The sequence below is a fragment of the Ahaetulla prasina genome, chromosome 2 (assembly GCF_028640845.1).
Source record: "Ahaetulla prasina isolate Xishuangbanna chromosome 2, ASM2864084v1, whole genome shotgun sequence".
Taxonomy (NCBI): domain Eukaryota; kingdom Metazoa; phylum Chordata; class Lepidosauria; order Squamata; family Colubridae; genus Ahaetulla; species Ahaetulla prasina.
The window spans coordinates 155,587,796-155,614,056 of record NC_080540.1 but is presented as its reverse complement, the minus strand read 5'-3'; the positions used below and the strand labels follow the sequence as shown (position 1 = coordinate 155,614,056).

Here is a 26,261-nt window from a genome sequence, read left to right as displayed (position 1 = left end):
CCGCCGGATCCAGGGAAGGCTTCTTAAGGAGGGGCCTCACAACCGCCTCTTTCAAGATGGCTGGGAAGACTCCCTCCATCAAAGAAGCACTTATAATACCCTGGAGCCAGCCTCGTGTAACCTCCTGAGTGGCCAGTACCAGCCAGGAGGGACACGGGTCCAATAAACATGTGGTGGCATTCAACCTCCCTAGCATCCTGTCCATGTCTTCGGGAGTCACAGAGTCGAACTCTGCCCAAATAATGTTCTCAAGACTTGCCTCCGTCGTCTCGCCTGAATCCACCCAATCTGCGTCCAGTCCGTCTCGGATCTGAGCGATTTTATCATGCAGATACTTTCCAAATTCCTCAGCACGGCCCTGCAAGGGGTCCTCCCGAGCCCCCTAAAAAAGAAGGGAGCGGGTCACCCTAAATAAGGCGGCTGGGCAGTTATCTGCCGATGCGATAAGAGCGGAAAAGTATTCTTGCTTTGCCGTCCCTATCACCACTAGATAGGCCTGAATATGTGACCGTACTAGTGTTCGGTCAGATTCGGAACGGCTAGCTCTCCAGGAGCCCTCTAGGCGGTTTTTCCGGCGCTTCATCTCTCTCAGCTCCTCAGAAAACCAAGGAGCCGGTTGAGAGCAGCGCCGGGTCAGAGGCCGCAAAGGCACGACACGGTCCAAAGCCCCCGCTGCCACCCTTTCCCAGGCGGCAACAAGTTCTTCGGCCGAGCCGTGGGCTAGAACCTCGGGAATTGGCCCAAACTCCACCAGGAACCTAATAGGGTCCATCAGGCGCCTGGGACGGAACCATCGAACTGGCTCCGTCTCCCTGCGGTGTGGGTCAGCGGTTCGAAAGTCCAGGCGAAGAAGCGAATGATCCGTCCATGGCAGGGGAGTGATGACTAAATCCCCCACTTCCCGGTCATTCAGCCACTGTCCTGAGACAAAAATCAGGTCCAGCGTGTGTCCCCCGATGTGTGTGGGCCCATTCACTAACTGGGACAGGTCCAAGGCTGCCATGGAGGCCGTGAACTCCCGAGCTGTCGGTGATGTTTCGCCTACCGACGGCAGGTTGAAATCCCCCATGACCATAAGCCTGGGGGTCTCAACCGCCACCACGGCTATAACATCGAGCAGCTCAGGCAGGGCTGCCGCCACGTGGCAGGGAGCCAGGTACGTGATCAGCAAGCCCACCTGTGACCCCTGGCCCCACCGCACAAAGAGAGACTCACAACCGGCTGTCTGCAGGACAGTGACCTCCCTCGGCTCCAAACTCTCGTTAATAATAACTGCTACCCCCCCACCCCTGCCTTGAGCCCTCGGCTGATGAAATGCTCGGAAACCTGGTGGGCACATTTCAACGAGGGGAACCCCGCCTTCCGTGCCCAACCAGGTCTCCGTAATGCCCATAAGGAATGCTCCCCCCTCTTGTATCAGATCTGAGATGAGGGGGGCTTTATTAATCATGGACCTGGCATTGCATAACATCAGCCGAAGGTCAAGGCCCCGAGGAATCCCGCCACTCGGGGAACGGGAAGAGACAGAGGGACCGGAGCGCACGATCGCTTGCAAACAGCAAGGACGCGCTCCCCGAACAAGATGTGGTCCCCCACTTCCACCATATCTGCCCCTCCCACAGACCATGCTAATCGAATGGCACCCCTGGACATGGGCACTAGCAGTACCACCTTCGGACCTACCTTTAAGCGAGCTCTAGCAAGGTCTGGCCCCCACTCAGATGGGTCACCCCCCCGACCCACCCTCACCCTCCCACCCCTTAAAAACCCCTTAAAACATGATACTAAAAAATTTCTAAGCCCCTTTTTGGCCACATGCCACCTCTCGGGATTCCAAAATCCGTCATCAAGGTAGGCCCTCGATAGATTATAGAGGGCCAAATCTGAGAGGGGGGAATCTCTCAGAGGAAGGAGCTGCGCCGATGAATCTCATCTTTACACCTCTAACTTTGTTTCCCCCTCTTATAGCTTTAATATGCTGCGGGAAAGTGACTGCATTATCAGATAGCAAATATATCATTCATTAAATGTGGATTTTTGTCTATGTAAGACAATCTACAAACTAAAGGAAAAGGTTAAACATGGTTTCCTATAAGAAATAGTTTACAAAAAATAAACATAGGTTAATACATCAACCTTGCTGTCTGCTACAGGCAGATATCCTTTCTCTTTGGGGACTGGGGAAAAAAGGAACTGAACAAATAGAATTTAGTGTTCCAAGATAGAGAGATGGTATGGATTCCAACCACAATAAAGGAGAAATGTTATTTTTTTGTGAAAAAGAATCAGACAGTCCATTTAAGGTTTCGGCTGTAATGGGTTATTAAGCTAATGTATTTCTGACAATAAGTCTGTCAAAAGTTGATCGAAAATACAAAAAAACTAGATAACACACAGTAGGCACTTCCCCCAAATTTTTGTTAAGATAAACTGTTTTTGAGCAGTTTTCCTCTCGTTTGGCCATAAAGTTATGATGACTCTACATAAACCAAGAAATTAATCTTAAAGTTTAAGTGGACCATGAAAATCCAAGCTTTATTTCTCCAACCCAGTGCAGGAATTCCCTCGTGCGCATGGAAGAAAGGAATTTCTATGCTGGGCTGGAGAAAACAAAGTGGGGATCCCAAAGACCCAAGTTTTTCTTATGCACAGGGAGGTAAAAACAACTCCTGTGCGAGGCTGGAGAAATAAAGCTCAAATCTCTATGATCCCTGCAAAGATCACAAAAATCTGAGCCTCCTTACTCCAGCCCAGCACAGGAGAACCTCTCCCCTCTGTCCTTGCTCCCTGCTGAAATTCTCCTCCATACTCAGAGGGGAACTGTCTGGCCTTGTTTGGCAGTCAGGTCTTTTCCTCCATCCACTTAATGACTGCAACCGGGAGAGCCAGGGTTGTGGTTATTGTGTGAAACTGTCATGTAGGCATGTCACTGAATGACTGCTTTACTCAACAACCAAGTTGCCAGTTCTAACTAGTAGTAAATTGACAACTACCTACATATCAATGCCAGCTGCCTTCCAATGGTACCATTCTGATGGTTCAGCTGTGTTGAACTACTTCTGCTTGATCCCAATCAATTCTTTTTGGGGAAATGTTGTGAAGAAGATGGTAGAGTGTCAGATTTAGAGGATCCTGAGTGAAGTAGGGAAACTGTACTGGCCACTCTTGTGAGGATCTGGAGTAGAATCTGAGCAGAGCAAATGTGAGCCTTTGTATACCACTGATCATGCTATTCTGGAGTGCTCATTCCAGTCTACTGAGGACTGGATGTTAGAGACACTGTATTATGGTTTTGTTCTTTCCTAAGCAGGAGGTTGTTGTAAGTAATTGGGGGGAGGGGGGGATGAGATGGAATGAGAAGTTAAGTTACTGGCCATTCCTGTGTGGAGTACCTAAAAGCTTGATCCTTCTTCTTATCCTATTGGACATCTGTAAGAAAGTGTTGGGAGTTATCATCTATTAATTTGGAATAAAACATCAGCCTATTGATATCCTGTTAAATATCTCCAAAGAGGAGATGTAGTGGAGGTTACAACTTGGCATTTGGAGGAGTGAGGGACTGGATGGGATAAAAGAAGTTCAAACTGAATTTCAGAAATATAAACATTCAGAAATATATTAGCAGATGATTTAATCTGGGTGATAACTATACAGTAGGCAGCAGTTGATAAGCATCAGCTATCACATGACTTATATGTTCTATTTAGCTTCCAGTCTGTCCTTCCTTTTGCAACACATATAATCCTGTTTGATTTGTTGAGGATTCCCCCCTCATATGAAGCTGGAAAGTTACAGTGGGTTCAGAAACAAGCCTTATGGAACACATAGCCCCACAAATTTAGTCTAATCTCCCGTATTTTATCTTTGGGAAAGAAGTTAAGACAGTGGTTTTGTTGCATCTTTGGTACATAAAGGACGACATATTGGAACTGATTGCTCTGTTGTTGGGGTTTAAGTGAGCTTTTATTAGTTATGTTATATTCCTTTTATTATTATTTTTTATTTTAGGAATTGTATTTGTGAGCTGCTAAGAATCCCCGATTAGTGTGGCATACAGTATTTGGTAAAATAAATGAACAGTAATACAGGTTAACTGTATTTACTAGGTTAACGTAATGAAAATTAACTCAGACAGATCACAGTTCAGTTCATTTTTAATGGATGGGTTATGTGAGCTCTCTAGTTCAAAAACACAGAACTCTTTATCTTATATCTTCCCAATCGAACCATTTTTATAGTAAAATGGTATTTAATTGTGTCCAATTCTTGGAGACATCCTGGACAGTCCCTGCAGTTTCTTGCCAAGTTTTTTCAGAAGTGATTTGCCACTGCCTCCTTCATAGGCTGAGAGAAAGTGATTGGCCAAGGTCACCCAGTTGGATTTGTGCCTAACTTATGGTCTCCTGGTTTCTAGCCTGATGCCTTAACCAATATTCCAAACTGACTCTCCAGCCATATTTTGTTATTGGCCAATGACACAATCTAAGTAACCATAGTAAATCTCAGAAGCCAAACAATGCTGGCTATACTTGGATCGGATGTCTTGTAAAGTTGTTTGATAATTTGAAAAACATATTGACTGGAAGAAAACAATGGCAAATCACTTAGAAAACACCTCCAAGAACTGCATGGATGTAATCATTAAGAATCAAAGTAGACTTGAAAGTATCTTTTAGTAGATTATGGTTAATTCTGCAAATTTCATTATAAAAAAATTATCAGCTTCAACACTGCTTGGTCTGCTTAACAAATTTTAGAAATATTTTAGAAAAGAGATTAAGAATTTCCTAATAGTTTGTTTTAAATTATATATAAAATGTGAATGTATGAAAAAATATTCACATTTAAAAATAAATCAAGAAATTAGATAGACTAATGTGAAAAAATAGAAAGCTTAAGAGACACAAAAAAATGTGGTTCAATGTGGTTTCTGGAAATCCATGAATATACCGTATTTTTCGGTGTATAAGACGCACTGGGGTATAAGACGCACCTTAATGTGGGGGGGGGGGGGGAGACAAGAAAAAAAGAATTCTGTGTCTGCCTACCAGCATCAGGATCAGCGGCGTCCTCACTTTCATTCGGATTTTGATAATGGGAGCGGCCTGGGGAAGCGTGGAGGTCGGGACTTGTTTGGCGAAGCAGGCACTGTGCAAGGGGCAAAAGGCAAGGCACTGCCACCCAAAAACACTGTTGCCGCAATTTCTGCCACCTGGAAATCTCCGCTGCCTCTGCAGTTCCAAAAATGGGGTGTGCAGAGGCAAAGAAAGAACATCACGTTTTCGGGCGGTTCCAGGCAGCAGAGATCGCGGCAACAGTTTTCGGGTGGCAGCGCCTTGCCTTACACCTCCTGTGCAGCGCCCAGCAAGCCACCAGTTCCTTGAAGATGCAAGACCGTTTTCCTGAGGACATGTGGCTGTGCGAATTGCATCAGGGAGGAAAATGCAATGCATGGAGGAAACACTCTTTTTCTTCCCCAATTGCCCGAAGCAATTTGCAAAGCTAAGTTTGCTTGGAGACCGAGTTAATTTTTCTTTTTCCACGCCTTCCTTGCCTGGATCCTCTGTCGTGTCCCACTCCTCCGCTGACGGCCGGGTCAGGGAAATCCGAATCAGGTGTGCCTCTGCAGCTCTGCCAAAGTCCTAGCAAAGTCCTCAGGGCAGGCAGGAGACCAGAAAGTGACTTCAGCAAGATATGTTTAGACTTTGCCTGACTCAGAGACTGCCAGAAAGCAGATCCTTTATATAGGCCATGGGGTGTGGCTCCATGACTCAGCACTTATCCAGGCCTGCCCCTCCCTTCCTTCTGACGCCGCCGCCTATCAATTCTTCTGAAGCGAGGGTCACTCCAGTCGGCAGCTGTTGGTAATAAACCTCCCTCAGGCTCACATGCTGTGGGGGAGGGGGAGGGGTCTAGTTGCTCCGTTTGCCTGGGCATGGAGCCAGAGCTGGGGGCTGGAGGTATTTCTTCCTCTTCAGCCTGTCTGGGCATGGAGCCAGGGCTGGGGCCGGGAGGCATACTAGAACATTCCTCCGTGTTCGGAAGCAGATAAGAAGACCCCGGCTGAGGTGAGATTGGACGAGACACAACATCCTCCAGTTCGACTCCGTCTGCCATGAGGAGAGACTGAGAAAATGATGCTCACCATTCTTCATGACAAATTCAACGGAAACAACTTTAATTTCTACTGAACAAGGCTCGACGATAACGGGAGAGCGATCCGGGATCTAGGACTGTCGGCTGTCCTAGAGCCGAGCGTTGTCGCTGCTTCTTCAAAAGGATTTGGGCAGCCTGACTTGCAAACAGTGCTCCTACCACAAAAACAGCAGCCGCTTTCCACACATAAATCAGGCAGCCTGGCTCGTCATGAGTGTTCCTGCCACGGCTCTTGGAGTGCCAGACGCACTTGCCGCTATCAGTGTGCCTGGATGAACCAGGCAGGGACAGAGTCCCTCTCTGCAGTTGCAGAATTGCCAGGGGCTGCCCAAGGCAAAGCCCCCTCCACAGAACGCGAGACTGGCAGGGACCTCAGCCGATCTGAGGCTGGTAGGGAGGATTACCGGCAGACCGGTAACCTCCCAGATCGCTCTCTCGTGATTGTTGAGCCTTGCTCGGACTACCTGTAGAGTTTCTAGAGCAGTCTGCCCATAACCTGATGATCCCTAAGCACCATGAATGCCACTTTCAATAATTAACATGCATAGAATGAACCACAGAATGGAAACTTTGCTCTGTATTCCAAAACTATTTTTGAAGTATATTTGCCTATCACATGTATCTGGATTTTTAACAGAAAGTAAGATGTTAAGCCTGCTAAGTGCATGAATTGGGCTTCTCCGCTGGTAAGAAGCACTGGTAAGGATAATGAAAGCACCATCTGTCATCCAGGAAGAATGATCAGTGAAGAAGCGGTTGCTCCAAAAAAAATTTCTCATCTCCTTCCTTCTGCTCTATGTCTATTAGAATCTGAAGCTGCAGACAGATACCATCTTATCTTTTAATTTCTGTACAATAATCTTAGGAATTTAAGAAATGCTAAATAATAAATATCCCAAACTGGCAATGTAATGAGATTTCTTCCTTTGTCTACAACATCTTGTACTGGCAGTACAAGAAGCAATCAGCTAAATCAGTTTCAACCCTTCCAGGGAAAAAGTGATGACCAGCAAATACCAGTTAAAAAAGCATTGGGACAATTCTGGCATTTCAAGTTTTAGGTAGTAACAGAGAATGAATCTTTTTGCATCATTAAAATCAAACTAGCAGACTCCCTCTTATTTCAGCTTGGAGAATGTACATAAATCAACAGCCATGTATGAGGCAAGTATATATTTTTTTAACAAAATGATTCAGACTGCAGCTGAGGTTGTCTGAGCAAGTCCAACATTAAAAAAAACCCTACACAAGTGCAAAATTCAAAAAATACTTTTTTCTAGCAGTTAAATAGAGGGTGGAGATAGAAGTCCTCAGTATATAATCTAATATAATTAAACAAAAGAAATTTTCTCATTGGATACCATAAGGAGAGCTCACTGATTAAGATCTTTATCTACACCTCTGATAAGATGCACTGGAAAAAAGGTGCAAGACAAGCTTGTTGTGAATTGTATTTATATCTGTTTGGCATGCTTATGTCTGACATTCTGCTGCAAGTCAGACCCAACCCCTGAAGAAGCTGTTTAAACAAGCTTAACATTAAGCTTCAGAGCCTAAGAATGAAAGCTTTGTTCTTGTACAAGAGATCTACAAGGTATGCATTTTTGCTAAAATGAATTGACACTGTACTTTAATCACAGACAGAACACCAACTTGTTATGACACAAATTTGGGTGGGGAAATAAAGGCCATTCTCACCTTTTACTCTTTTATTTTTCAATAAACAAGTGTTTTTTATTGATACATTTAAAACCATCTGTCCAGTAAAAAAGTGTCTGAGTTGCATTAATTTTAAAATACCATAAAAAAGGTAAAGGTAAAGGTTCCCCTCGCACATGTGTGCTAGTCGTTCCTGACTCTAAGGGGCAGTGCTCATCTCCATTTCAAAGCCGAAGAGCCAGCGCTGTCCAAAGACGTCTCTATGGTCATGGGGCCGGCATGACTAAACACCAAAGGCGCATGCATGGAACGCTGTTACCTTCCCACCACTAAAGGTGATCCTTATTTCTCTACTTGCATTTTTTACGTGCTTTCGAACTAATAGGTTGGCAGAAGCTGGGACAAGTAACAGGAGCTCACCGCGTTACGCAACACTAGGGATTCGAACCACTGAACTGCCAACCTTTTGATTGATAGTTTAAAATTAAATCATCACATGACTAAAATCAGCTACAAGGCACTGTGGAATATCTGGAAAAAATATCCTTTACAATGCCAAACGTATTGCTGCCTTTTTAAAATAAGCCTTTTTCAGTAGTGGAATTTAGTTGTGACAGAATACATTCTTTTTCCAGTTGCCAAGTATTAAGCTTCAGATGGCAAGAGGACCTTAAAAACCTTCATATTCTTCCACGTCCAAGATTTAGTAATGCTACTATAACAGATTTAAATAAATACTACAAGTTGGTGTCAACCAGAGTATCTTATGCTTTCCAATTCTAGATAAATGCAAATACATCTGAGAATAAAGTACCACTGTTTTTAAAAGGACTTATCCACAATTAATTGATATAAGATTGCATCTTTAAGGGGTCTTTAAAATGACTCCTGCAGGCTCAAATAAACAGAAATAGGTTTCATTTAAGAGCAGGTACATCTATCTATTCAGCTCCTCTTCAAAGACCTCCACCCTTACATCCCCTCCTGATTAGACTTCTGCAGCTGTGTGAAACAAGTGAACCACAGCTTGCTACAACATATTCATGTGAATAACTCCAGTCATCTTCATTTTAGGTCTACATAATTTGTCTACTGAAATATTACTTTTGTATTTTAGCTGTTCTTTAAATATTTGCCTGTTAATATTTAAGCAACATTCTAAGCTATTAACTGCATCTGGCAGCAAATCTCCAATAAAAGCTCATGAGAGGAAGTCAAGCTAAATGCAGCCCACTCAGCATTTATATTAGACTTAAAACATTCTGTGATTAAAGCTTATAAATATGAAAGATGAAATTAATTTAGCAATATAAAACCAGAACTGTGAAAAGTGGGACATGACAAGCAAAAGCATATCCTTTCAATCTGGATTCTGAATGTTTTGAATACACCTGAGCTAATAGTATGAATTATATTAATTATATTAATATAATTATATTATATTAATTCCTTATCTTGAAATAACTTTTAGATTTCCCCTTTTTAAACTTCTAGCCAATGTACAAACAGATTAAGTGTAGCTTTATATTGTGCAAAGTTTCACACAGCATTCTTATTTTTTAAACTGAAAACCCGTATTGGAATCTAAAATCAGTAGAAACAGGACTCCTGCATACACACACAAACACACACATTCAGTCAGAAGAAAGTACAACATGGACCAGTATTAAAACATTACTTCCTTTTCTATACATATTCTGTCTACAGTAAAACCCAATAATTTTTTGCTTACACTTAACACATATTTGTGGATAAGCATGAATGTTAGGTTCCAAAATGTGAACCAAATTTTGAGGGTGTCTTATCTGTGGACCATAGTTCAGATTTCTAAAGACCATTGCAGCCTTAAAAATGCAATTTTGTAAATGATGATGTAACAGTTTGAAGTTTCCTGCCTGTCATTGTGGTTAAAAATTGAAGGATCAGTTTATATGCGAGTGAAACATATTTCATGGTATTTCAGTTGAAATTCTGAGGACTGGCTTATCTATGGATGATCTTATTCACAATTACGTATGTAAACTTTTGGATGATTAAATCATTTTCTTTAAAATAAATTTTACCAAATATTCAGGTATTGCTGTTCTTGATTTTAATTTTATTAATCCCAGCAGTTATACCTAGAATCACTATAGGGCTGCCATCTCAGTTTTCATTGCCTTTCAATAGGCTTCTTTTGGCTGGTCTCATAGAAGGTATCCCTTTATTATCAGCCCTCTTGAAATGCAAGAACTCAGAATCAACCTGATAATAAACCCATTTGATTTATGCAGAAGGTAATCAAATTATGCACTGTCAGTCCCTGAATATTGTAAGATGTTTTAATTGAGATCACTTGCAAAAGCAGTTTCCCACCAAATCCTTCATTCACAATAGTGCACAGACTGCCCAGTTGCCAGAAACGGGGAAATAGAATTTTACCTGTCAAGCTGAATTATTGTTGTTTTTAAAGTATCAATGCTTTTTGGGACAGTGCACTCCATTTAAATGATACCTTTCTTGGAAAGGTATAAAGCATAAATTATGTTGCATTCAAAATCAATCTCAGCTATGTACATCCATGTTCTAAGAATTACTAAGATTACAATATACTATGTTTTATTTTTTTTAAGAAATGAATAAATTTTTCATCATAAAGCTTCCTCAATCATATGATGAGGCAACATCATGTGAAATCAAACTGAGGAAACATCAACCTGAACTATATTTTGTATTTTGTGTTGAGATTATTTAAATTTACACTTTTAAAAAACCTTACATATCCAGTGCTACAAGAAGTTTAAAAACTGCCCTTCTTTGCAAGGAACAAAAAGCACATTGTGCCTGTAAACAGACAAGTGAAAGAATAAGCTTTCACAGTTCTTGCTGTTTGCTATACATCCTGTAAATAACTTTCACTTACTGATACCCTTCACCTGTAACTAGAATTAGTTCCTTCCTTGATCTCATTCACTGATAAATACATCAAACTCTGTTTGCATAGTTTACACTCCTGCATAGTCATTACAGAAACACATGCACAAAATTTATCAAGAAACATTATAAAAATAAGCAGCAGCATTTCCTGGAAATAGTAATCATCTACCCAAACAAAGCCATCAAAGAATAATCAAGTCAATTTCCCCATTCCTGTTTATTTTTCTGAACAAGCATAAATTACAAGGAATCAATATAAGCTTTTCAGAGGAGTAAAATATCAAAGACAAAAGCTTCTTCATCTGCACGAGGATTTCAGACAGCTATTTAACTATAAATGCACCCATAATTTTCTAAAATTCACTTTCATCTGTTGTTGGGCACCTGTCTGTAATTGAAGTTAAAAATTAAAAATTATTTGATATCCTATCTAAAACAAATGAGTATCTTAGCTCTTATTCTCCTTAGAAAGAGAACACTCACTATCTCTGCCATTCTTTCAGGCAGCTACTGAAGGAATTAAATACAATAAAGTAAAAAAGAAAAAATCTTTACCTTCCATGTTAGATAGCTATGACTACTGCCACTATCCCCAAAATCTTATTATGAATATCTTGTAGTCTGAATTTATTACATCACCTATTCTTATAACTTTTAGCTTTCTTCAAAAAATATTTGCTAGCAATTCATCTTTAAGAGACAAGATAGCATAATGCTAATTTATTTACCAAGCTCACAAGGACTGCTACCCATATTACACAATGTAAGCCGCCCCAGTCTTCGGAGAAGGGCGGGATATAAATGTAAAAAAAAACCAAAAAAAAAAAAAGCATTTCAGGATGAAATCCTAAATATTCTAAGACTAATTGAATTTGTATCTGTTATATAGCTAATCTATTTGTGGCTGACCATCTTGATTTTATTGATTTTTTAAAACTGCTGGTTATTTTGACGTATTTGTAAGAAAAGCAGATCTTAAATTTAAAAAATAACATTAGAAGTCTGATTTTGACTTTGTACTATATGTCAACAGGGATGTATGAAAAAATAATGTTAAATTATGTCTTAGGATGATGTATGAACCCAGGTACTGAATTTGGTAAAACCAACATATTCAAGACTGCAATTTTATTATTTTTAAACTATTTTAGATAATATAAATGTATTTATTCTTTAGAATGGCATTATTCTTTTCATAAGAGGTAGTCCTCATGAAGCAATCACTAAGTGAAAATCATGTGACCCTGACTGATTTTACTTGTTTTTCTTTGCTTCTTGTTACCTCCTTCTGAACTGGGGTTCTCTCTCTCTCTCTCTGTGTGTGTGTGTGTGCACACACCTTGGTATGGGATAAATAACCAAGTGAAAATAATGCTGTAAAGATGCACTGTTTGGTAGGGAACAGACCATCCCCAGTCCTAAGCATAAGCATGGAAAAGTGGTTCAGTTTAAAATTTCCACAACACCCAGTCAGATGCCCATATAAAACATAAATGCAATACTTCCTATATATTCTCAATACATGGTAAAGAAGGCATCAGTTTTAAATCTTCTGTTAGCCACCCTATCAAAAATTATTTACCTGTGTCCGTCCCCCCCAATTAACCTATCCAAATTGCTGGTCCTCATTTTGCACAGTGTGAGGTAGCGTCTCTTTTTTTGCCTGGACTGAAACTTCCATCCTCAGTTTCCCTGATAATCCCAACATGTCTATGAGAGTATTTTTCTCCCCATTCATTTTCTATACTCCACATATATATCATGTTTACTTTTGTTACTGGAAAACTGGTTGATTCATACACTCCCCAAAATAAAATACATTGCAGCACATATTAGGTAGATTTCAGATAATCTTCGATTCAGAGATTAAATGTACTGAAATTTAAATTACTTTAAATGACTATATGTGCACATCATAATTTTGGTCATCCATGAGAAAGAAGAATTGTAGGCTAATATAGACTAACTCATTACAAATTGACCAAGTAATTTGAACATATTGAAGCATTCAGTCAGGCAGGTTACCATATGGCAAAACTCACCGAGACTAAATTCAACACAGGTTTTTAATATATCAGAAACAGGACTGCCGTTTTATAATAGTACTCTAGCCATTCACTTTTTTTAATTTTGCTTTCCAGCTGTCCAATGGAAGTATCTACAGATAACAAGGTATTTCATCAAAAGCTTTATTAATATATAGTATGTTATCTAAGGCAATATTCTACATTTTTCTTTTGAAATATTTTTTATATTACAAACAATATATTATATATAAACAAATATTAGCAAAGAGGTCTGCAAACACAAAATTAAATTTTACTTATTTGAGGAATTTTTTTTGAGACAGCAAAGAGGAATCTTCAGCCATTAGGCTTAACAGGCTTTTGGGTGAACTCAAGCTTATAGCCCATTTAAAAGGTTTAGATTTCAAATCGAATACATCTTTCTAGTACCACGTTTCTGTTTACTATCTATCTATCTATCTATCTATCTATCTATCTATCTATCTATCTATCTATCTATCTATCTATCTATCTATCTTTTTTTTTAATTCAACGCTATGGTACCCATTTCAGGGTGGTTTTTTTAAAAACCAATTACAAAATGTGATCTGCAACAGTTCATGAAAACAATGAGTCTCATTGGCTTCGTGGCCATGTGACTTCCATCAACCCCATCCAAAGCATCCCAAATACAGAACTGAAGACCACGAAAGGATCAAAGCAACCCCCCCCCTTTCAGCTTCAAAATAAAACAAAAGCAACACACACACACACACATACACACATTCTGATGGTTGTCTTGCCAAATCAAGATTTTTTTTTCTATGCCTCCCGCAATTACTCCTTAACTCCAGCCTCTCCTCCCCCACACCTCCATCATTTTATCCGCCATACCTTCCCTATTCCCTGCATGCACCTCGCTACCTCAAGCCCGCGCGGGCCCTGCACCTCAGCCCCAAGCCCTCTGCATGGGACACCCCGCAACTCCAACCCCAACCGACTCTGTGGGGAAAGGCTTCAGGAAGGGGGTAGAATACCGACAGAGGGAACGAAAAAGGGAGACGACTTCCTCATTCCCTCAGACTCTCGGTCGGCTCCCCTCACCCGCCCCCAGGCCCGGGAAGCCCTGGCGGAGGCACCTTTACGCTCCCGCGGACCGCCACCCCACACACCTGGAGGAAGGTGCCCCCAAGGTTCCCGCTCGGGGCTGGGGGCTCCCTCACCCTCCCACGCCCAGTCCGGCGCCGAAGCGCTGGCCGCCATGTTGGCTTCAGGCTCCTTTCCCACCTCACCGACGCTCACCTTGGGCCCCCCGTTGGCCCCCGAGCACCAGCGCCAGCAGCGCCAGCCCAACGGGCGGGGGGAGGGCGCGGAGAGCGGCGCGAGCCAGCCCCCCCGCCATGGCAACGGCTCCCTGGCGGCGACGGCGGCAGCGCCGGAGGCAGAGCGAAACAGCCTCGCGGTCGCCCCTGTAGAGCGCTCACGCGGGCTCCGAGGAGACGCGAATAACAACGGCGGCAAAGGCAGCGGCAGCGCGAGACGAATTAGACATAAGGAGGGAGAGAGAGAGAGAGAGAGAGCGAGCGCGCCCGAGCGAGCGAGCTCTAACAGAGGACAAGCCAGCCGGGTTTTAAAGGGGATGTGGCGCTGGGGCTTTAAAGGAGAGGAAAGGGAGGGAAATGGTAAATTATCCTCCGACAGTAAATCCGTGGCGGTACACAAAGAGCGCGAGGCGTGCCCAGAGTATGAGGAAGGCGGGTACAGGGTTGTTTTGGGTGCGTGCCTATGGAGGTCGTTGCTTTTACCTTTCAGGACACGGCTGTGTGTGTGTGTGTGTGAAAGCGTGCGTGCGTACATCGGATGGTGGAATCTAGGGAAATGATGATCTCCCCGAAGCGCATCGTTGTAAGCGCTTGGAAAACATCGAGTGGGTGTCTCGGGCTCCGTTTCGCTCGCTCACAGATCGGAAGCTATCCGAGGGACCACGCAGAGCATATTTCATTGTTAATAAGACATTTAGGCTCGCCTCAGATGCCTTTTGGGGAGATGAATTTTGCGCGATTGGTTGGCGGTGATAAAATTTGGTTCATATAAGCCCTCTGTGCCCGCAGACACCCGCACGGCTCTATCAGGCAGCTCAGTTAAAAAAAGGATGTTGCTCTAATGATTGTGGGGAATAACACGGTAACGCTGGGTGTGATTGAGCTTTCATATTCCTCCACCAAATATGTACGAAGACATTGGGTGGATGATTTCTTTGGATTTCCCTGGGAAAAAATAAATACATTCTAATGATTTTTCAAGGCTGAATGAATGGTCAGTCCTTCGCAGTGGCCAAACAAACACTGCTATCAACAATGCCCCCCCCTCCAAGGATCTTCCTCATGATGTCCGCTCTTGGGATATAATGAAAATATGGGAAGTCAGGCGGTATCTCCCACCCCCCATGACTGCATAAAGAAAGATATTCATTGCACAACTTAGCCACTTTGTAACTGTCAAGTGTAAGACCCCCATAGCCCAAGAAAATCTCTGAAATTCTCTTCTCGCTTGAAATAATTTGTCAAGCCAGCTCATCAAATCAATGAGGGATGATAAAAAAAAAAAGTATGCGTATTTAGTTATCTGGTATTATATGATCTTTTTTTGTTGCTGCTAGAATTGTACCATAACATTAATTAAATAGTTGCAGGAACAACTACTATTGCTGATACTTCTAAACTTGGTGCAAGAGGATCAATCACCAGTGCTTTTCAGACAGATAGCTCTCCAACTTCTGTCTGAATACCTCCAGTGGTAGACAGCTCTTACTGTTAGTTAGGAGATTCCTAACCTGTAATTTCAGTCCACTGGTTCAGATCATAACCTCTGGAGCAAAAGAGAACAATGGTGCTCCCTTTCTTCTCTGTCACAACCATTTACCAGTAGTTGTCTGCTGATTGGTAGCGGCTGTCTCCTCCCTCTCCCCCAGTTTTCTGTTCCAGACATATCTGGTTTCTTAATGGTTCTTCATAGGATTTGGTTTCCAAACACCTCACCATCTTGGTGACCCTTTTTAAAACTCATCCTTGTTTCTCAATGTGGGGCCAAGAACTGGACACAGAGCAGGGTGGGACAGTGCTTTCTTATGAATGAAAATTATGAGCAGCAGCTAGAGAAACAGAAGACTCTAAAAGGCCAAAATGAACAGAAGAAATCTTGCAGGTAAAATATATATTTCAAAAGTGAAAGGCACAAGCTTAGGATATGAAAACAGTAACACACGTAAGAAGGATTTGGGTGTTTTAGTAAATCACAAGTTAAGGAGCCAGCCATGTAATGCAGCTGCTAAAAACACAAATACTATATTGTGATGTATTAACAGGAACACATTCATTTTGTGTCATCTGCAAACTTAATAACTGTCTCCTCAACCTTTTTATTCAGGTCACTAATGAAACGATAAACAGCCCAGAATAGAGCACTGTGAAACTCCACTGAATACCATTCCCATTATGCATCCTTGCTTATTCACATGTACAAATTGTTTGGCATATGACTAAAAAACATGGTGAGGCATGTGTGAAGAACTTAGTGTTTTGGATCAGGAAATATTGAAATAGTGAAATTAGATAGGGGTCAAGAAATAATGAAAGAGTGCACTCCCTGGGTAGGAAAATGTTAACCGAAAATTGTAACATCCAGAAAACATATTTATTATTGTATCTGACAGTGATTTGGGTCTGCTTTATAGCTGCATGTTGAATTCAGCTACAGAGGAAAAAAATGTGTTTGCTTATGGAAATAGGCTGGAATCACAATGGAGCTAAGCCATAAAGTTCATTCGTTTTTGTGGAGTCCTTAGTGCTTCTTTGAGCTTGGCTGCAAATATTTCATTACCCGACTAGATAACACCATCAGTGTTAGTGAGTATGTTCCTTGTTTAATGCAATGTCTGTAAGCAAACAACCAAGCTCAGAGAGCACAGTTCAACCCTGAGCTATATATACACTGTTCTGTTGGAATTATTTGTTAAGTCTAATGAATGAATTCAGCCACTGTAGTTTATTTAATAAGCAATTGTTAAAGTAAACCACAATTTAGCATGGTATATAGACCCCCACTACAGAATATCAGGTTTTATTTATTTTATTTATTTATTTTATTTTGTCACAACAATATATGTAGGTATCATACAAAAAGATTGTATAGTATATAAACACATATATGAGTAAATATAAGGAGGTATAAGCATATATATATATAGGAAGAAGAAAAGAAAAACAATAGGACAGGAACGGTAGGCTCATTTGTGCGCTTATGGTTCTTGTTACATGCAAAAAAAAAAGATAGAATGCAATATATGTGTAGTTTTTGCAATAAAATAGGTAGTTTGTCATATTTTTAAATGTTTTTTCTATGTTAACTGATATTTTAATGGATAAAGACACTGCATAAATAAGTTTTCTTACCATTAAATTATGGACTTGAAAATTATTTCATTTCAAATAAAACTAATGGCCATAAAATTAGAATAGTGTTGATTGGGATTCAGAAGCCAGTGGTTTAGTGCTTCATGAACAGTGGATGGTATGTAAAATGCAGACACAATGACATTGGATATCCCTATGTCTGAAGAGCTATTTTCAGATACTCAACATCTGAACTGATCAGGGAGTTGTGCTAACGTCAGGAGGATAGGCTGGTGAGAGCTCCTTGGTCTTTGAGTCCTTTCAAGCCATACTGGTGGCTCCTCAGAAACGCATATATCCATTTGCATCCAAATGCAAATGAAAATGCATTTGCTCTGTTTGAGACCTGGAGTTCCACATTTATTCCTGTATATTGTGCTACTGCTGGTCCCTTGGGAAGCAGATGTGCTGTTGGAGAAGTTGCCTTCTAGAAAATCCTTATCTTAAATTCTTTCTGAAAGCTCAGCTCATGATTCACTTGTGGAATTTGTAGTCTGTGAGAACTCCAAAGCTTAAGTCAGAGAGCCTGTCTAGCTGAATGACTCCTGCCAAGAGAGGTTCTGAGGTTGCAGACCAGGGATGCCTGAAAAAGAAGCATGCTATGTGAAGAAAGACCGGACAAATTGGGGGAAAATATTTCCAAATAATCACATCAATCAGATCTCGTACCCTCCCCTCTAATTTTTTTAAAGGAAAACAGCTTGTTCTGAAATAGTGAGGAGTCAATTTAAAATAGAATAGAATAGAATTTTTTATTGGCCAAGTGTGATAGGACACACCAGGAATTAGTCTTGGTGCATATGCTCACAGTGTACATAAAAAAAGGTTCCTTCATCAAGGAACAACACTTACAACACTTAATGATAGTCATAGGGTACAAATTTAACACTTAATGATACAACTGTTCACATGTTTTGCTATTTCAATATTTGCTTATTGTATAAGATGCATTTGGATTCATATAGCACATGGATCCAAAAGAAAACAAATCATATTGCTTTGTGCTGTTGGAAGAAATGTCCATCTGGCTTCAGTTACAAGTGGGGAAAGACACTGGAAACATGGAGACTGCTTAGAAAGATGGTTTAATGGCGTTCAGGTTCACATGGCTTGAGTTCCTGAACAGAAAAGGGGCGAGGTGCAGAACGCGCCCTGGCTTTATGCTCTCTCTGAGCTTTGAACTTCCTGGAGCACAGGAAGAGTATCCTGATTGGTTGTCAGACTCCTAGGGGGTGGGGGTCTTAGCTAGCCTTGCTGGCTGATGTAATCTTCCCAGGTGCCATATGGTGAGTTTCTGTTGTGAGATGGGTCCTATTGTGTTGCAGATGATGGTCCCATTGACAAAGGTGGGGAGAATGAGTTTCTGCGTCTGGCCCATTGACAAAGGTGGGGGGAGGCAGGAAGCTGCTTTGTCCTTAAAACATGTTTCTCCATTTCTCATCCAGGGAAATATATTCTGCCCTTTTTAATATTTTCTAAAGTATTTCATTCTTCTAGGAAGGGGTGGGTGCTAACTTCCTACAGTGCCTTAGCATGAAGTTTAAGCAAAGCACTATGAGAGGCTAGCCTTTCAAACAGGTATGTGCTGATGTCAGAGGATCCCAAGTCACACACACACACACACCTGAAACTTTTCAAATTGACCATTACCTTAGACTTATACTGGTTTAAGATTTCCAAATTAATATGTGGAGGAACTTCTTTTTCATCTATTCAATCCAGGGTTCTCTATTTAAGCAAATGCATCATTCATCCTTGACCTTGTTCCTTCAGAAGAGCTAACAGGTGGAGAAAGAATCCAATATCCTGCCTTGTTGGTTGTGATTTCTCACCTGTGGCTTAGTATTGGGAGTTTTGATATAATTCTGGAGCAGAGTGGGAAATCATCATCATCATCATCAACCATCATCATTTTAGCCGTTGTCTATCCACTGCAGGATGAAGAAAAAAAGGAAAAAAAAAACAGATAAAAGGAAAAAAAACAGATCCAGGAAACTACAGACCTATCAGTCTGACCTCAATACCGGGGAAGATTCTGGAAAAGATAATCAAGCAACGAATCACCGAACACCTAGAAGCAAACAAAGTAATAACCAAAAGCCAACATGGGTTTGTCAAAAACAGATCATGCCAGACTAATCTTATCGCATTCTTTGACAAAATGACAAAATTAGTAGACCAGAGGAATGCTGTTGATATAATTTACTTGGACTTCAGTAAAGCATTTGATAAAGTAGACCATAACCTACTACTAGATAAAGTAGAAAAATGTGGGTTAGACAGCACCACCACCAGATGGATTCGTAACTGGCTGACCAACCGCACTCAACGTGTAGTCCTCAACGGAACTACATCCACATGGAGGGAAGTATGCAGTGGAGTACCCCAAGGCTCTGTTTTAGGCCCAGTACTCTTCAACATCTTCATCAATGACTTGGACGAGGGGATAGATGGGAACTCATCAAATTTGCAGATGACACCAAGCTGGCAGGAATAGCCAACACTCCAGAAGATAGGCTCAAGTTACAGAAAGATCTTGACAGACTTGAACATTGGGCGCTATCTAACAAAATGAAATTCAACAGTGAAAAAAGTAAGGTTCTACATTTAGGCCAAAAAAACAAAATGCACCAGTACCGTATATGTGGTACCTTGCTCAATAGTAGTACCTGTGAGAGGGATCTTGGAGTCCTAGTGGATAACCATCTAGATATGAGCCAGCAGTGTGCAGCAGCTGTTAAAAAAGCCAACACAGTTCTGGGCTGCATAAACAGAGGGATAGAATCAAGATCACGTGAAGTGCTAGTACCACTTTATAATGCCTTGGTAAGGCCACACTTGGAATATTGCATCCAGTTTTGGTCGCCACGATGTAAAAAAGATGTTGAGACTCTAGAAAGAGTGCAGAGAAGAGCAACAAAGATGATTAGGGGACTGGAGGATAAAACATATGAAGAACGGTTGCAGGAACTGGGTATGTCTAGTTTAACAAAAAGAAGGACTAGGGGAGACATGATAGCAGTGTTCCAATATCTCAGGGGCTGCCACAGAGAAGTGGGAGTTGGGCTGTTCTCCAAAGCACCTGAGGGTAGAACAAGAAGCAATGGGTGGAAACTGATCAAGGAAAGAAGCAACTTAGAACTAAGGAGAAATTTCCTGACAGTTAGAACAATTAATAAGTGGAACGACTTGCCTTCAGAAGTTGTGAATGCTCCAACTCTGGAAATTTTTAAGAAAATGTTGGATAACCATCTGACTGAGATGGTGTAGGGTTTCCTGCCTGGGCAGGGGGTTGGACTAGAAGGCCTCCAAGGTCCCTTCCAACTCTGATGTTATGTTATGTTATGTTATGTTAAGTCAAGTCCTTTCACATGTTTCCAGCCAATACAGTCCTGAACTTTCTTTTGTCAATTGGGCCTGCAACACTTGCTGATGCCATCGATCCATCTTGTTTTAGGTCTCTTTCATGGATGCTTTTTAATCGAGTGGGATCCATTCTATGACTGCCTTGGTCCACTGCCTTCTTGCTATGTGACCAGCCCATTACCATCTCAATTCTTTTACTCTCCTGATTATACCATATACTTTCGTTTGTTCTGTAATCCATGTACAGAGAAGAAGATAAGATGGAAAATTGGAAGCTATTGCTCCTTCAGCATATGCAAGAAGGAACATGAGAGCCATTGAGGACTCTGAATTGGGTTCTGGATCAATAGGGTTTGGAAAAGCTTGGCATCATTGCAAATCCTAAGTGTATCTAATTGTACATATTGCTTGTTCTGTTGCCTTGGAGAAAAAAGGTGCTAGGAAAACATTTAACAGAATATGGTGCTAGCACTGAAGTGACTTCAGGTCTCCCTGAATGATATAGTAAGGTAGTATGTCAGCCTCCACGATCATCTCTATTGCCAAGGATGCCTCTGGAGTTCAAGTGGGCACCACATTAGCACTCTTAAACAATACAAATGTTGAGTGCCAACCAAAACATAAATCAATGTAACAATTTTGTGAACAACCATCATACAAAAAGTCATTTAGACCGATGACATATCTTCAAAATTCTAAATGTGGCAACAAGCTTCCACAAGAGCAAATGCTGCTAGAAAGGTACTCGTGACTAATTCCTGAACACACTTTCCAACTGCACTTCTTATCCACCTTTAGTCCAGAAGAAATCTCCACTCAGCTCATGGGGACCGACTAGCAAATAGACTTGTAAAGACTATCTCAAACAGTAATGTTACTTCAGTGATCAGGTTTAATCTTCTGCTCAGTTTCTGTTTGAGAAACTTAATAGAGTTTCTGTCTTGATAGAGAAAATATCTACCCGTAACTTATCTCGTAGAAGAGCTTTTCCCAACAATGACCTGCAGTTGTGACGGGCTTCAGTTGTTACAATTTCCAGTTGTCATGGTACATATGAAGTACAGGCACAGTCTAATGTTTCTGGACTGCCCCAAGTTTGGGGATGACACATTTAGAAGATAGTTATTGCTGGCAGCCTACATGTGCTTTTGCATACAGTAATGTGACTTTGAGAACTGGAGGTGTCAATTTCCATTCTGAATACTGGCATGTAATCTTCATCTCTTAGTATTTCCAACAATAGCCATGCTGCCTGGGAATTCTGGGAATTGCAGACTGCCCAGGCTTAGAAAGCAACTTGGCAAATGCATTTGGCCTAGGAATAATTTGGATCTTCTCAGATCCATGTATTTATGTACTTCATTGCTCAATTGAATTGAACTCACAGTGCCATTTTTAATCGTCTCAATGATAATGTCTGTTCTTTTGAACAACATGAACACCTCTCTTGAGATATGAGAGAGGGATTTTGACAGTTTTATCGCTGGGATGGTCCTAAAACTGCCCCCCCCCTTATTAACAAGCCAAGGCATGCGGCGTATTTCCTTGGTAAAGGGCTTTTAAGTCTAATGATTATCTAATAGGTCACTTTCAGTTCATGTACATTATAATATTTTGCAATATTACTGGAATCAGTGACAAAGAAGTGGGGAAATAACATATTCCAGGAAATGTAATTGCACATTCAGATTTTTATCATAGATTTATACCAGAGTCATTTCAACAAAATCTTTGGCCTATGTACTTCTTTCATCTCTGTCTCGGTTGATTTCTTAAAAAAAAAAATGGGGTTGAATTTGTTGCTGCTATCAACAGGAAACTCCTGGAATTCTAGCCGTAGTAGTTTGGCTGATAAAAGCTTGGGTCACGCAGGATATTTTGGGTCTGTTTTATAGTCTTGTTTAAACAATGAGATTGATTTCCAGTGGCTGCAGAGTTGATCTGCTTAATCAAAATGGAATCTGCCCCTGAACATGGTCTTCAGGCCCATGTTTTTTTCTCAGTCAAAAAATACATGCAATGTATATTATTTATTCCCTTCCCATTAAATCTGTAAATACACATGCTACCTCAGCAAAGGCATTTTCTGCAAATTAAATAGTACATTGAGACTACGTTTAGCAATAATAATGGAACAAAGTGTGGCCATCGAGATGTTGCTGAATTGAAGCTGCCAGCATCCTTACCATTATTTGGCTAGATGGAAATCACTAGGATTTATAGTTTGCAACAAAAGTTCCACTACTTTCCTGCATCTAGAACAGAACAATATAGCCTGTGTCGTGAAGGTCAATGTCATTCTAGACATTTTTGGTTTTAGAAGTGAAGATGGGGCAAGGTAGGGAAAGCTGGGGCTAGTTTAGAAAACAGGCATCATCATAGCTTGATAGTAATGAGGCCTCCATATTGTTTCTTCAGTTTTTCTGCTAGTGCTAATTACAAAAATGTTCAGTATTGCCACAGTAACAGGTTTCTCCCCCCCCCCCCCCCCGCCCATGCCTCATCTTTATTTTTCATCCTTAGGATTTCACAGTTTCTTCCAGATTTTGTTATAGTAAAAAAAAAAAAGGAGCCGGGGGCGGGGGGAGGGATATAAATCCCTGCAGCTTTTTGTATGGGACAACAAAGTATCCATAAATTAGAGGACACCCTGTCAACTCAGATTTATTGTAAACACTACTTATATAGTGATGGGATTTGCTTCTTGATAAGCACGTCTGTTTGCCCCTCTAAACTCGAAGCTGAACAGAAAAGATTTTTAACAAAACACACAGTCATATTGTATCTCAGAGTGGGTTTACAGCCCGTTCACTTTCTCAGGGTTAGGGCTGCAAAGTTCAAGGAGATTTATTCCCAACCAAATGCAATTACAGTTTTACTGGATTAAGGCAAATCAGAAGTTTATTAGAAGGCTGAAAATGCCCATAAAAGAACAGCCAACTATCACTGAAATCATTCAGGGTACACAAATGCTGGAAGATCAAAAATTTGCACAAGAAGTATGACAGGGCCACTGGCAGGGTTCCCTGCAGGGAGACAATGAAACCACTGTGTATGGGCTTTTTCTGCTAAGGGGCTTCAGACAGATTGAGGTTCCCTTAATCAAGTAGGGAGCTGGACTCAGCCTAGGGGTGCATTCATAAAGTTGAGAGCACATGATGAGCGTTACTCCCCAAAGGGCCCCCAGTCAGACTTGCCTGTTTTGATAATGGCTGCTGCAATGAGCAAGGGTAGTCCCCAAATGCCGATTTAGTCAGAGAACACCCCCCCCGGTGTACTTTCTATTCTCTCAATGGGCTTTTATTGGGCCCAAAGGTATTGCTCCAAATTAATATGGTCCTAGAGCATTTTGCTTTGCATTGCAGCAAGCCTGTTTCCTATTCTTTAAAAAATAATAATAATAATTTAAAAAAGCATAAAAATCAGGTGGGACAGAGAGCTTGGGGAGGGTACCACTTTGTCTGACCCTGAACTAAAGTTTTATCTTGTGTTAATGTAGTTACGCAAGACTAGAACAACTGTTGGCATATTATCAGCTGTAGGATCCGTCTGTCTTTCTTTCAATATTAATCTGTGTCTGAACAGAGACACAAGTGCGTACATTACATGAATGCCAAAATTTCACATATTCACTGGAAAATTATAGACATTGTATAAGAGTTGTGCACAGAGCTCATTCACAGTTGAGTTGTAAATCTAATTATGAATGCCTAATTATATTCAGTGTTACCTAATGTTTACAGTGTGAAGAAAAGAATGTAAACTAAACAGTGAGAAGCTATATGAACAATATTGGCAGCACTTTGACAAAGTATATCCATTGGTCCTTCAACAATCAGATGTCAGGATGGACATGCAAGGAAAACAGAAGAATTTCTGAATACATGCTGAGGAAAAAAGCCATCTATTCCAGGGATGTCAAACTCAATTTCATTGAGGGCCGCCTTAGGGTTGTATTTGACCTCGGTGGAGCCAGGGGAGCGTGGCTAGCTCAATGGCAACCCTCTGCCAGCGAAAACAGAGCTCAGGAGAGCCACAAGTGGCCACACAAGCTCTGTTTTCACTGGCAGAGGCACTGCAGGCCTGTCCTTCGCTGTTTCCAGGGCGGCCCCGCAGGACAGATCTAAGCACCCCGCTAGCCGGATCCGGATTCCGGGCCTTGAGTTTGACACCCCTGATCTATTCTCTAAGGAGAAATTATGGCTCCTAATTATGATCCAGTAAGCATGTGATCCTTGTGCTAAATTGTACTTGTCTGCCTAGTTAACCTAAATTTTTCTTCCTGCAGACTTGCACATTTCTGCTATCCGTGTCAGTGGCTATGGAGACCAGAGGTTTTATTTTTTTTATCAAATCCATATTTAGCTTAGACTCAGACTTGTCCCTGAGTTTAGAGTCTGCACATGAGGGCTTCTTTCCAGCACATGGAATGATTTATGCTTAATTACTTTTGATCAGAGCGGTTTGGATATGTAGACTTATTACTACATATGTTACTGGTTCACATGGGCAAGCTTCTGATTAAAATAAATATACAGTTAAGCTTCTGTGCCAATTGGAGGGCTGTGGGGGCACCGTTTTACTAGCAAATAAGCTGAGATGATGGTTTGGAATAGCAGATGCATCTAACACAGTTTTCTTGGCTTATCAATGTGCTATTTTGTAGTTTTGTCCAACATCCATTATCAAAGCGGGAAAATTGATTGGGTTCTTAATGGGCAAATAACATGATAAAAATTCCAGCTTGTGCTACATGGAATTCAGAAGTTCCTAGACTAATAAAAACATGGAGCCAGCCGCAATATTTTGAACACTTATCTATCCTGGATAAACAGCAGTTTGCAATCAGCAAGAAATTGGCTATGAAATCATGTAGCTGTTGAGCTCTTAGGGAACATAAGAAGCTATCTAGTTTAGTCACAAACTGACTTGCTGACTTCCTCTGTTGCAGAGAGTTAACTTTCCCACCATCCCAAGTGATCAGGATTGAACCCAAGGCAAACCATGCATTTGACAAGCATCCTGGCAGCTAATCCTGTGTCTGATTAGTATACGATAAGTATATCTGCAAAACCTTTTTTATTACTGTATGTTTTATTCCTGACATTTTTAGGTTATATATAAAATACTATGTGCATCTAAAAGCCAGAAAGCATTATGAATGCAATTTCCTGAAAATCAGTGAAACTAATTTCCCAGTATAGCAATAGCACTAACACTTAGACTTATATACCACTTTACAGTCCTCTCAAAGCCGTTTATAGAGTCAGCATATTGGCCCCCAGGAATTTGGGTCCTCATTCTATCCACCTCGGAAAGATGGAAGGCTGAGTCAACCTTGAGCCTGGTGAGATTTGAACTGCCAAATTGCAGTCAGCCTACAGTCAGCAGAAGTAGCCTGCAGTACTGCACTCTAACCACTGCGCCACCACAGCTCAGTATCATGGATATATTTTCAATCAGTCTTATTAAAGTATATGATGGCAAATGTCAACAAAAGACTTTGACAAGCAGAAATCTTGAATTCAGATTCCAATTCAGATGATTGTTTGGACATATAAATATCCCTCAACAAATATGTTTTTTCCCTCCTTTTTTAAACTACTGTAATCCAGCATGCACCACTCAATTATATGAGCTGAAAGAAAAGGCATAGTTTAATTATTACTTGACATCTTGGAGTGCATTTAGAACACTTGACTTCTGT

At 41.1% G+C, this 26,261-nt stretch overlaps 1 protein-coding gene across 2 annotated transcripts in view; it reads right to left on the bottom strand.

The window, feature by feature from the left end:
* Positions 1 to 14,346, bottom strand: part of ACVR1B (activin A receptor type 1B) — a 48,166-nt gene extending 33,820 nt beyond the window's left edge. The window contains exon 1 of one of the 2 annotated variants that reach the window (XM_058173830.1): positions 14,040 to 14,346. In XM_058173830.1, the coding sequence (XP_058029813.1) occupies positions 14,040 to 14,139 (100 nt within the window). In that variant the 5' untranslated portion in view covers positions 14,140 to 14,346. Of the gene's footprint in view, positions 1 to 5,048; positions 9,220 to 14,039 lie in introns of those variants that run through there. The other variant, XM_058173831.1, reaches the window with a different exon arrangement.
* Between the last annotated feature and the right edge of the window lie 11,915 nt (positions 14,347 to 26,261).